The sequence below is a fragment of the Hemicordylus capensis genome, chromosome 10 (assembly GCF_027244095.1).
Source record: "Hemicordylus capensis ecotype Gifberg chromosome 10, rHemCap1.1.pri, whole genome shotgun sequence".
Classification (NCBI taxonomy): domain Eukaryota; kingdom Metazoa; phylum Chordata; class Lepidosauria; order Squamata; family Cordylidae; genus Hemicordylus; species Hemicordylus capensis.
The window spans coordinates 23,752,522-23,765,926 of NC_069666.1; the positions used below are offsets into that span (position 1 = coordinate 23,752,522).

Here is a 13,405-nt window from a genome sequence, read left to right on the forward strand (position 1 = left end):
GTAGCAAGCATGCAGTGTCCCCTTTGCTAAGCAGGGTCCACCCTGGTTTGCATTTGAATGGGAGACTAAATGGGAGCTCTGTGAGAGACTCCCCCCAGGGGGTGGGGCTGCTCTGGGAAGAGCATCCACCGGCTTGCCTGCAGACGTTCCCAAGTTCCCTCCTTGGCATCTCCAAGATAGGGCTGAGAGAGACTCCTGCCTGCAACCTTGGAGAAGCTGCTGCCAGTCTGTGAAGACAATACTGGGCTAGATGGACCAATGGTCTGACTCAGTAGAAGGCAGCTTCCCAGGTTCCTGTTTTCCTAGGATGCTGCACTAGCACAAAATTGTCATGCTAGCTGCTTGTGCTAAGCCTGAAGCTTGTGCTCCAGACTTGTGTTGCACTCGTGAAAACATCTATTGATGTGCTGGTCTTCCAGTATAGGTCTTCTCACTATATGGTTTTCTCACTATAGGAGCCAAGTGTAAGCTGAGGTCACAAAGGGGAGGTCACAAGACAGGAAATCAGTTGTATGAAGGAGTAAGCATAGGCCAGGTCAAGTCATAGTCCGAGGTCTTGGCCAGGAGGTCTACACCTGGAGTCTACACCGGAACAGCTAGAGTGTTGGATTACAACTGGGGAGACCCGAGTTCAAATCCCCCTTCAGCCATGAAACCCACTGGGTGACTTTGAGTCAGTCACTTATCTCTCAGCCTAACCTATTTCACAGGGTTGTTGTGAGGATAAACATAATCATTCTGGGGTCCTTGGAGGAGGAATGTGATAAGAAAGAAAGAAAGAAAGAAAGAAAGAAAGAAAGAAAGAAAGAAAGAAAGAAAGAAAGAAAGAAAGACACTGGGAATGGGGGTGGCACAGCTTCAGCTTCTTCTTCCAAGGTAGAAGAGGAAGAAGAGAACAAGGATGGAGGCATCCTCAGATGGAGGCATCCTCAGAGGGGAAGTTCCAGAGGTACAGGATCCCTCAAATCCAGGAGTGGGGCCCAGGCGTGGAGCCTGACTGCCAGCGGCCCATGTGTGGCAGCGGTGGTGGCCCCGCTGACCCCACCCTCCGTGTCTGACATCAGACGCAGGGGCTAGCCATGCCCCATCTGACATCATACACAGGGGCTGTGGTCTGGCTCCTGAACGGAGCCTCGAGGCTCCGTTCGGGAGTTGGCGTTCAATTCCTAAGGGGCTGTGCGGCCCCTGCTCGGGAGCTAAACCAGCACCCCTGCATCTGATGTCAGATGCAAGGGGCGTGTCGGGGCTGCTAGGCATGGCCCCTGATTGGGCGCGGCCTGGGTTCTTTGAACCCGTTGGCCCAATGGTGGCTCCACCCCTGGCGGCCCCCCCCCCCCTCAGATGCTTCTTCTTCTGCCACATCTTTTGTCTCAGGGTTGGGCTCGGAGGTCTGTCTTGGCTGAAGGGAGGGGTCAGGTTTAGGGTCTGTCTAAGATGAAGGAGGGGTCAAGGAGAGGAGAGCTGGTCTTGTGGTAGCAAGCATGACTTGTCCCCATAGCTAAGCAGGGTCTGCCCTGGTTGCATCTGAATGGGAGACTTGATGTGTGAGCACTGCAAGATATTCCCCTCAGGGGATGGAGCCGCTCTGGGAAGAGCAGAAGGTTCCAAGTTCGCTCCCTGGCTTCTCCAAGATAGGGCTGAGAGAGATTCCTGCCTGCAACCTTGGAGAAGCCACTGCCAGTCTGTGAAGACAATACTGAGCTAGATAGACCAATGGTCTGACTTGGTATATGGCAGCTTCCTATGATCCTATGAGAGAGAAGAGAGGAATGAAGAGCTGGCCTTGTGGCAGCAAGCATGAATTGTCCACTTAGCTAAGCAGGGTCCACCCTGGTTGCATATGAATGGGAGACTAGATGTGTGAGCACTGCAAGATATTCCCCTCAGGGGATGAAGCTGCTCTGGGAAGAGCAGAAGGTTTCAAGTTCCCTCCCTGGCTTCTCCAAGATAGGGCTGAGAGAGATTCCTGCCGTGCAACCTTGGAGAAGCCACTGCCAGTCTGTGAAGACAATACTGAGCTAGATAGACCAATGGTCTGACTCAGTATATGGCAGTTTCCTATGTTCCTAAGTTCAGGCAGTGGTGTAGGGAGTGGTGTAGGGGGCCCGCTGCCAATGGTTCCCACAGCCATGCCTCCTGTGTCTCACATCGGACTCTAGGGGCGTGGTTTTGCTCACAAACCTGGCTGGAGCGTGAGGCAAGGCCCCTGAGCATGGCGGCCCAGGTTCTTTGAACCTGTTCGTGCAGTGGTGGCTCTGCCCCTCGGCTCAGGGTTCATGACATGGGATTATGACATATGTTTGAAGGGGACCTTTTGCACTCAAAAATCCGAGTGCCTTAGTGCAGCTAGCTACATCGCCCTCTTGGTTACAAGCTTTAATGCAGACCAGCCGAAGTACAGATCACCCTACTGAATGCAGCCCACCAGGCATGCAGGCCTGGTGGCCCTCTAGGACACAGGTGGGCTAACTTGGCCCTCCAGGTGATGTTGAACTACAGCTTCCATCACCCCAGCTCCCATCCCCCAGGTCCCAGAATCATCTGATGTGTCTGGGGATGATGGGTTGTAGTTCAACAACATCTGGAGGGCTAAGTTTGCCCAGCCCTACTTTAGGTGTAGGAGAAACCTTGGATTTTCTTGCCTGCCTGGATGAAATTACCTGCTACATGTGGTACAGAGATGCCAGCCCAGGTGGCATTCCCATGCTGAGATCTCCTTGCAAGGTGTTCATGTGTACTGCTGACTGTCCTTTCTAAAATCAGGAATATGATTGGCAGGTTTTCATGAAAAGGGATTCTCCCCCTCCAGTTTACGGGAAATAAAGAAAGACATTCTCTTCCCGTCCTCAGATGGCCTCTGCTCCCAGTTCTTCACGTCTGAGGATCAATGCTAGACTAAAGTGCTCATCTGAAAGGACGGGAGAGGGAATTGATTTATTTTAGAAATGCAACCCCACAGCTGTGTCACTCAGGATAGGAGAAGGGTATAACTTAGCCCTGAACGAGATGTATTTGACAAGGGGATCAAAGCCAAGAAGGTTCAGGTTCATTTGGTCGGCTTCGACTCGCCTCGGCTGTGTTGTAGCAAAGTTTGGCTTCAAGCCAATGGACTTTGCTTGCAGTTAACTGCATGGGAGTGCAGTTAAGTAGATTATGCTCGCTGATGCTTCGCCTGATAGCCATCGGGAGCATGACTCAGAGGAGAAAATAAACTTTCTTCTCTTTGCTGATTACCCAGCACAGATAAACAAACGCTTGCTGCCTTCTGATCTAAATCCCTCCCCCCCTTCTTCTTTGAGGGTGCAATAGAACCACTTCTCCCGTGCAGGATTTGTCTCAGCATTCATGCTTTGTTCCCTTGGCACTAGATCCAGGTGGAGTCATTGATAGATATTCTACTTCTGGCGCCCTTACTGGGAACTAACCAAGGCTTTGGAATGATAAGGTTATTTGGAACGTGCTCCCTGTTGAAATAAGAGCCTCCCCATCTCTGACAACTTTTTAAAAGGCAGTTAAGACACATCTGTTCATCCAAGATTTTAATTAGATAGATAGATAGATAGATAGATAGATAGATAGATAGATAGATAGATAGAGTGCCATCAAGTTGGTGTCGACTCTTAACGACCACATAGATAATCCGGGAGCGCATTTAATTAGATACTGTTTTAATAGTTTCCAACATTGTTTTAAATTTTAAATTATTGTGATGTTTTTAACCTTTTCATTGGGTTTTGTTTGAATTGTTTTGTTGTAAACTGCCCAGAGACATACATTTTGAGCGGCATACAGATATTGATTGATTGATTGATTGTTAAATTTATATACCGCCTTTCATTAAAACAATCCCAAGGCAGTTTACAGCAAAAAATTTTTTTAAAAAAGATTGTAAACAAGACACAAAATATGTCAAACAAACAAACAAATAAAATTAGTGCCACTTCAAAGAGGAAGCATTTAAATGAGAACCGTCTCCTCATGAGAAGACTTGCTTGAGAATGCTCCGGAATGACCTCTTAGTTTTATTTTGGCTCCACAATCATCCTCTAAACAGGTCTAAACCTAACGTCTTCCCTGCTTTGGCAATGGGGTCAGCTTTGCTTGTGGCAAGGGAGAAGAGGCTCAGGGATTGGCTGAGCTAGTCATGTGCTTAAATACCCAGCCTTTCATTGGCCAGTGGGAAATAACGCTCTCTCCGCCATGCGATTCCACAATCTTCAGCACCTCTTGGAAGTTAAGGGCCGAGCTGGTTGCCTTTGGGGACCAATTCGAATTTCGTAGTCCTGATTGGTCCTGGGTCTAGGGAGCTTTTTTGCCTACTCCACTGCATTGTGGTGAGCATCAGTAACTAGGTAGGATGATGTCAGGTAAGTATAGCCTCCGTCTTCAATAGGTCACCACTTGCAGGTGCATTGTGGTTCAAGGAGGGATAAGAAGGAAGGTGAGCTCTCTGAAGCATCACCTTTTGAGGGAGTACCAAATGCAAACCTTTCATAATTTAGGTTTGCTACCACAAGAGCCATGTAATAGCACAGGTGGCTCTGGGAAGAGAGCTGGTCTGGTGGTAGCAAGCATGACGTCCCCTTAGCTAAGCAGGGTCCACCCTGGTTGCATATGAAAGGGAGACTAGAAGTGTGAGCACTGGAAGAGATTCCCCTCAGGGGATGGAGCCGCTCTGGGAAGAGCATCTAGGCTCCAAGTTCCTTCCCTGGCATCTCCAGAATAGGGCTGAGAGAGATTCCTGCCTGTAACCTTGGAGAAGCCACTGCCAGTCTGTGTAGACGATACTGAGCGAGATGGACCAGTGGTCTGACTTAGTATATGGCAGCTTCCTATGTTCCTATGTTCACAGAGGGGAAATGACTTGACTAGCAAGCCAGAGGTTGCCAGTTCAAATCCCTGCTGGTATGTTTCCCAGAATATGGGAAAACTCCTATATGGGGCAGCAGCGATACAGGAAGATGCTGAAAGGCATCATCTTATACTGTGCAGGAGATGGAGATGGTCAGCCCCTCCTGTATTCTACCAAAGATAACCACAAGGCTCTGTGGTCACCAGGAGTTGATACTGACTTGACAGCACGCTTTACTTTTCATGAGCCAGCTTCGATGGTTTGTACCATCTCTGTTGTGGGGGAGAATGCTCATGATGATCCTTGAGAAGCTCTACACCCCTCAAGATGGAAAAGAGGTGATAGGATTGCAAGACGTCTAGCTTTTGGTGCTATCATTGTCCTGACTATTGTGCCTGCAGCATCCACATTTGCAATGGTGTTTTGAAAGCTTTAAAAACAAAACAAAACACCCATCTACCACATTTACCTGAATAGAAGGTGACTCTGAATGTAAGGATGCCTTAAAAGATAGAGGCTATAGACAGGTTATACCTGTACTTACCCAAAGAAAGATGAATCTGAAGCTAAGATGACCCTCCACACACACCCCCCCCAATATTTAACAGGATTGAACGGGAGGGCTTATCTTAGATTCAGGTAAATATGGTACTATACAATTAGATTGATGTTGTCAGAGGAATGGAACTGAAAATTGGGAGGAATGTTCTCCAAGGATTGCTCTGTAGAGATATTGCAACAATTTGTTCATTGTTACCTTGACCCTGAACCTAACTCTTTCCTCTGTGCAAATACGATACGATCGTTTGAGGGTAGGAATAAAGAAGGGGTGCTAACCCAGAGAAAGCCAGAAGAGCAACCATATTATCACCTCTTTTCCATCTCTGGTGGGGAGACCTTGCCAAAATTCACTATGAGCCCTCATCCCTTCAGGTGACACCGATGGCCAACATTTGTGGGTCTGACTCATGGGTGGAGACCTGATCCTCAAGACTTAGGTTGGGCGGATCGAAACCACCTGGAATGAAGTTACTGACAGATCCTTTTTTACATGTGATTGTCTGCAGGTTGCACGGCCGATACCACGAACTGGCCCCAAACATGGTACCCATGGACTATACCAGGAATCCAGATGTTAAACTACCTATACAGCTCATAGTAAACATGCCAGAGCTAAAGGTATCAAGTTTTGTTACAATAGCAACCATACGGCCACCTTCTGTAGCCACTTCATGGTCTTTGGATGGAGGACTCATTCGGGCATGAATCTTGTACCTTGGAGAGCCGGTCTTGTGGCTGCAAACATTAATTGTCCCTCCTGCTAAGCAAAGATTGCTTTGGTTTGCATTTGGATGGGTGTCTACGTAGGAGCACTGTCTGCCGGAAGATCCCTTAGGGCAGTGGTTCCGAAAATGGGAGCCTCCAGATGTTGCTGAACTACAACTCCCAGCATCCCTGGCCACAATAAATTGTAGCTGGGGATGATGGGAACTGTAGTTCAGCAACATCTAGAGGAACCCAGGTTGGGAACCTTAGGGGACGGGTCCATAACGCAGTGGTAGAGCACCTGCCACATGCAGAAACCCTGGCACCTCCAGATAGGGCTGCTAGAGATGCCTTCCTGTAATCTTGGACAGCCAACCGCCAGTTAATGTAGACCAGGGGTTCCCAACTGGTAGTAGTCTACATGTTGCTGACCTACAACTCCCATCATCTCCAGCTGCAATCTGTTAGAATGCAGAAGTTCTCAAACACGTGCCCCCAAATGATGGAACTCCCATCATCCCCAACTCCCACCATCCCCAGCCACAGTGGCCAATCATTAGCAAGGATGGGAATTGTAGTCCGACATCTGCAGGAGGGCCACGGCTGACTCAGCGGCTCTCCAAGGTTTCAGACCTACCTGGAGATGCTGCCCGGAATTGAACCTGAGACCTTCTGCATGCAAGGCAGATGCTCTGACACAGAGCTAAAGCTCCATCCCTTCTTTGGGCAGCTGGCACAATACAGAAGTAGAGCCTGGACCTTGTTGTTAGGACTCCCATGTTGAGGCCTCCAGGGCATTATGGGTGCTCTGTACAGAGCCCCATCATGCAGATATCTTTATCAGAGGACACTGTAGAACTGCAAAAGGTGCAGAAAGGGCAACCAAGACGATCAGGGGCCTAGAGCACCTTCCTTTTGAGGCAAGGCTACAACACCTGGAGCTACTTAGTTTAGAAAAAAGACGACTGTGGGGAGACATGATAGAGGTCTATAAAATCATGCATGGTGTGGAGAAAGTGGACAGAGAGAAATTCTTCTCCCTCTCCCATAACACTAAAACCAGGGGTCATCCCATGAAATTGGTTGCCAGGAAATTTAGGACCAGCAAGTGGAAGAACTTTTTCACACAACGCATAATGAGCTTGTGGAATTCTCTGCCATAAGATGTGGTGACAGCCAACAACCTGGATGGCTTTAAGAGGGGTTTGGATAACTTCATGGAGGAGGGGTCTATCAACGGCTACTAGTGGGAGGGCTATAGGCAGAGGCATATCTAGGGAAAATAGCGCCTAGGGCAAGCACTGAAATTGCGCCCCCTGTCCAAATATCTGACACCCATCTTTCAGATAACATTACCATAATATCAGCTGAAAAATACAAGTCAAGCTCATTAATCTTTTAATATTTCAAAAACTATTTAGCAGTGGACGTAGCCAGTTCAAAAAATGCTGGAAAACTACAAATTTCAGTATGCTGGGGCTCATGAAATACCCAAATACCATGTGGAGGTGTACTTGGAAAACTAAACAGAAGTGCCTGTCTAATTCTCTTCTATGCATTGCAGCATCACTATTACATAAGTATTAAAAATAAATGGAGAATTTGACTTTTCCAAGATACACTGAAAATAATTAAAGGATATGAAGAGTAAACTGTGTCACTGCTTGGAATATATTCTAGTATTTCAGAAAGACAGTTAAAATAAGAGAAAGAGAGCAAGAAACTCCCAGTGGCCTTAATACTAAGGATTTCACACTGATTCAAAGACAAACCCACCATTAATAGCCATATTATTAAGACATCACATTTAACTCACTTATCACAAGAAGCAAAGTAAGAGCAAATAAATACAATCCTAGCTCTTAAGCGTCAGCTCAGTATTCACAAGCCCTGATTCTCTGTACATAGTGCCAATCTGAATATGTGTACAGTGACTTATATTATTTTAAATTAGTTTTTTTTACATGTAGCCCCTTTGGGGGGCTTCCTGAAGGCCATGGGAGGAGGGGTCTTAAAAGATTCTCCCTCCCCCTGCTGGCCTCTAGGGCCTCACAGGGACCATTTGAGAATGTGCGGTGGCCATTTTTAAAAATAATTTTGTTTATTAAAAAGGCAGCTGAAAACAAAATGGCCACTGCACATGCTCAAATGGCCTCTGTGAGGCCTGGCATGGCCTAGGGCCACAAAGAGGCCATTTGAGCATGCGCAGTGGCCATTTTGTTTTTGGTAGCCATTAAAAAATTAATTTTAAAAAATGGCACCCCCTTCAAGTGGTACTTGGGGCACGTGCCCTGCCTGCCCCACCCTAGATACACCTCTGGCTATAGGCCACCTCCAGCCTCAGAGGCAGGATGCCTCTGGATACCAGTTGCAGGGGAGTAACAGCAGGAGAGAGAGCATGCCCCCAACTCCTGCCTGTGGGCTTCCAGCAGCATCTGGTGGGCCACTGTGTGAAACAGGATGCTGGACTAGATGGGCCTTGGGCCTGATCCAGAAGGGCTCTTCTTATGCTCTTGGAGTGTAACATCTTAACTGGAAGGTGGTTGTGTGGATCAGCACCAAGCCTCTTCAGGATCTGTGCCTTTGGGCTTAGATTTTTGTCTAACAGAAAGCACTGCCATGATCTGTTCTAAGATCCGACAAGATGTCCCTTCAGCCCGAATGAATCTCTTTGCCACCATGGCGTAAACTGTGATCAAGAGGACAGAAAATGAAGTGAGGGCAATGAAAGGTTTACTACTTACCTATAAACCTTTAAGTGATAGACTATGGACTATTGCTCTTCTGAGACCAGTGAAACTTATTATGTTAAAATGTAATGCAATGTTAATTTGGCATAATAGAGTACACATCTATAGCCTGTAAAACAGTCAATGGGTTATCTTAGAGAAGTAAATGTTTGCCATCCTAATGCAATCCCTATTCTGTGCATAGATTTGATGGCTAAATGGTTTGTACTGGGAGCACTATCCCGCCTCCTTTCCTAAATTTCATTGTGCTGCTTGGATGAGAGAAAGAAATGAGGACGTGGATACATAAGAACGTATGAACAGCCCAACTGGATCAGGCTCAAGGCCTATCTAGTCCAGCATCATACAGTGGCCCACCAGATGCCTCCGAGAAGCCCACAGGCAGGGGGTGGGGGCTTGGTCTTTCTCTTGCTGTTGCTCCCCTGCAACTGGTATTTGGAGGCATCTTGCCTCCGAGGCTAGAGGTGGTCTAAAGCCACCAGACTAGTAGCCATTGATAGACCTGTCCTCTATTGCCTGTCCATCCAGAGAGGCACAAACCGGAGATTCCCACTGGCTTGTGCAGTTCCTTGTGCCAACTGCGCCCTGTGCCAATGTGGAGTGTGCAGTTACCGAAACAAAACTCAGCTCCAGATTCTGCAGTAAGGAAAACTCCGTTCCACAACCTGCACAAATTATTCAGATTAAAAGATGTGTTTGGTTCTGCTCGCTCTAATCAGGGCTGCAGAACTTGGCTCTCTGGCTGCAGTCAGATTACACCTCCCATAATCCCCAGCCACAGAGCCCAGTAGTCAGGGATTATGGGAGTTGTAGTCCAACCTCAGTGGGAGGGCCAAAGCTGTGCAGCTCTGAGCTTCTCAGCATGCTGAATTCTGGGCCAAGCCACTATCCTCTTCTAGTTCAGAAATGCAGAATGCACACAGCCCCAGGGGATATTTTGTGCTGGAACAGTGGTATGCCTGGAGTGGATGAGCTGGTCATGCATTCAGTGAAATTTGATGGCACCTCAGGTTGTGTTCAGAACCCTTAAATTCCTGCCGTACTTGGACCAGTAGACCCAAGAGTAATTTTAAAACCATATGTTCCCCAAATATCGTTCTAGCCCTGCCCCCAATTTATGACAAACTGCATTTTTATTCACAGTTAAAATTAACCCCTCAGTGAGCATGGGTGAATTTTTATTCACCCCCGATAACTGAGCAAAGAGACTTATTTTAAAGTGGCTCTTATATTTAGCAGGAGGAGAGCACCTGGCCCTATCCATCTCCAGCACAGAACCCCTCCAGTGGCTTTTCCTGGTATCTGCCTTATGTTTCTTTTTAGATTGTGAGCCCTTTGGGGACAGGGATCCATCTAATTTATGTATTTATTTTTTTAATTAAACCGCTTTGAAAACTTTGGTTGAAGAGAGGTATATCAATATCTGTAGCAGTAGCAGAATGTTCTGTGACAAACATGAACTGAATTTGTTAGCAGAAACATCTCCCTTGTTTTGCTGGAGATACATATTCTAGGGAAAACAGCACTGTAAGAAGAATGCATATCTAATGCAGGTGCTTTTCTCTTAATGCTTTCGTGTTGTCCTAATTAGTAATTATCTTAAATTTTGCCACCTGGGCACCTGTACTTCCCACCCCGGATCTGTTCCACACTCCAAGGAAACTCCAAGATTAATCCCTGCATCAACTTGGGTTTCTATCAGGCTATTGCTGCTGGGTTGCTTGACCTATTCACAACCCTGAGGATTACTTTACAGCATATCTATGGCCTTGTAACTCCATATATTCACAGGGCCATCCGCTCCTAGGCAGGGTGTGCTTAAATGTGCAACCAGACACAAAATGTCCTGTCCCGGCGGGGGGCAGGGGGGGGGAGTGCCATTCCGAAAGAAGATGTGCTGTCCCAAAAATCCAAGAAATGCCCAATTTGCATTAATGTGAAAATTAAAGTGGGGTTCTACTAGAACCCCAGGCCCCGATATTTCAAGCCAGCTCATTACTATGAGACCTTATGAAAGTTGCTGGAAGAGATCTGCAGGGGTCATGCCATGAAATTGATTGTCAAGAAGTTTAGGACCAACAAATGGAAGTACTGCACTTTTTCACACAACGCGTAATCAACTTGTGAGATTCCCTGCCAGAAGATGTGGTGACAGCCAACAACCTGGATGGCTTCAAGAGGGGTTTGGATAACTTCATGGGGGAGAAGTCTATCAATGACTACTAGTTGGAGGGCTATTGGCCACCTCCAGCCTCAAAGGCAGGATGCCTCTGGGTACCAGTTGCAGGGGAGTAATAGCAGGAAGGAGGGCATGCCCTCAACTTTTGCCTGTAGGCTTTCAGTGGCATCTGGTGGGCCACTGTGTGGAACAGGATGCTGGACTAGATGGGCCTTGGGCCTGATCCACCAGGGCTGTTCATATCTGCTTATGTTCTTAGGTGGCCATCCCCTGAGCACCACTTTCCCTTCCCCCCAACTTGTGGGTTTCCCAAGTGGATCTTGGCCGCTGCTAGAGGCAGGACGCTGGTCTGGAGGAGCTTTGGCCTGACCCATTGGGGCTTTTCTTATGCTTTTATGTACTACTGTAGTGTTCCAAATTTTTCTTTTAAAAGCCTTGCTCCAGGGAGAGTGCACCAGAGTCTAAATTTCAGCCAGATGAAATGGGCAACTGTTGAGTTGAAATCAAAATTAACCAGGAATATTTTGCCCACATTTTGCAGGAAGCTTTGAGACAAAGGAAAACCATATTTTGCCCTAGATGGGATCAGGGATCAGGCTCGGTTGGAAGGGATGAGTCGTGCATTGATTGGAGGAAAATGGGAAGTGTGTGGTGTGTGCATGTGGGTGTGAAGATTTGTTGCCCAGGGAATTAAATTTCTATAGTTTGTAGTATAACTTTGTTGCCTTTTTGTTTTTAAATTGTAAGAATTAAAAAAAAGAATTCAAAAATAAATTCCAACTACAGCAACAACAAATAAAACCTTTATTTGTTAACTGTCCCATAGCAAATTGTTCTCCGGGTGGCTCACAGCACGTTTAAAAACTTCCAATAAAAATACATAAAACACAACAAACAAATCTCAAAACAGGGAAAAGAAGTTAAAAAATACAATATGACATTTTAAACAAACTTTATTTTTTTCAGCTTTCAAGCTTCATTTATTGACTGAGTTTCTTCCATTATTTTGCAAGGATGCCCACTTGTCAGTTAACACAACCAATTTCACCTCTTATATGAGTCATGAAGCCCACACTCCTGTGCACACTTACTTGGGAGTAAATACCATTGAACTCAATTGACCTTCCTTCTGAGCAGATAATTACAGAATTGGCCTATGAATCAGTTCATTTGTCTCCCTCTGTGACTTTCAAGGACTTCATAATTGTTGATGATTTGAAATTTTCTCAGTTGCAAGCCTCTGTGATTTTCACTGCAGCTAACTGAGCTATGGATTCCCCCCATAGATAAAGCTAGAGTATTTGAAGAATTTATTCATAGAAAATAGATTTATCCCTCTTCTGTCCTTCAGGGTGGCTTGGAACAATATGAAATAATTTGACTGGCCATCTCAGCCACTAGTCAGGGCAATACATACAAAACCCAGACACATGATACTCTATTTAGACTTTATGTTGTACATACATACAGGTGTCTGTAAATGTGTACATATTTTTGTGTGAATGAGTAGCATATTTACCCAAACAGAATGTGACTCTGAATTTAGGATGGTGCCTTAAAAAATAGAGATGAAATACAGATTATACCTGTATTTACCCCAATGAAAGAGGATTCTGAATTAAAGAGCCAGCGTGGTGTAGTGGTTAGAGTGCTGGACTAGGACCGGGGAGACCCAGGTTCAAATCCCCACTCAGCCATGAGACTTGCTGGGTGACTCTGGGCCAGTCACTTCTCTCTCAGCCTAACCTACTTCACAGGGTTGTTGCGAGGAGAAACTTAAGTATGTAGTACACCACTCTGGGCTCCTTGGAGGAAGAGCGGGATATAAATGTTAATAATAATAATAATAATAGAACAGCCTATATTCTGCGACGATATCTATAACAACTGACAATAAAATTCAGCCATCCTAGGTCCTTGGGAAGGACTCGATGTCTGGATAAAACAAACCAGTCAATAACACCTGTCTGACTGTGTAAACAAGAAATAATTTTAAAAAAACAAAACACTCCATATTTAACAGGAAAGAATGGGAGGAAAACCTCATCTTGGATCATTCTATTTATTTATTTTATTTGTTTAGTACATCTCTATAGCACCCCAAAACAAAAATGGCCCTGGGTGGTTCACCATCTTAAAAAAGCCCATTAAAACATGAATGTGATTAAAACAGTTTAAAATACAATAAAAACTCTAAAACCCGAAGCTTTAAAACAATGAACTAAAAGCCTGGCTAAATGGCATTTAAGGTAAATATGGTAAATTAGAGTTAAAAGGTATCAGTGTGTTCATTTAAAAAGTGAGACAGCATGCAGGGCCCCTTAAAGGCAGGATACAGATAGGGAGTGTACTACTGTA

The 13,405-nt window shown here is 45.9% G+C and overlaps 1 protein-coding gene across 4 annotated transcripts in view; it reads left to right on the plus strand.

Moving 5' to 3' along the window:
* The window catches only part of CIB2 (calcium and integrin binding family member 2), a 50,562-nt gene that overhangs the window by 23,975 nt on the left and 13,182 nt on the right, over window positions 1-13,405 (plus strand). For all 4 annotated transcript variants that reach the window (XM_053272715.1, XM_053272716.1, XM_053272713.1 and 1 more), the window contains exon 3: window positions 5,920-6,031. In XM_053272715.1, coding sequence (XP_053128690.1) covers window positions 5,920-6,031 — 112 coding nt within the window. The remainder of the gene's footprint in view (window positions 1-5,919; window positions 6,032-13,405) is intronic.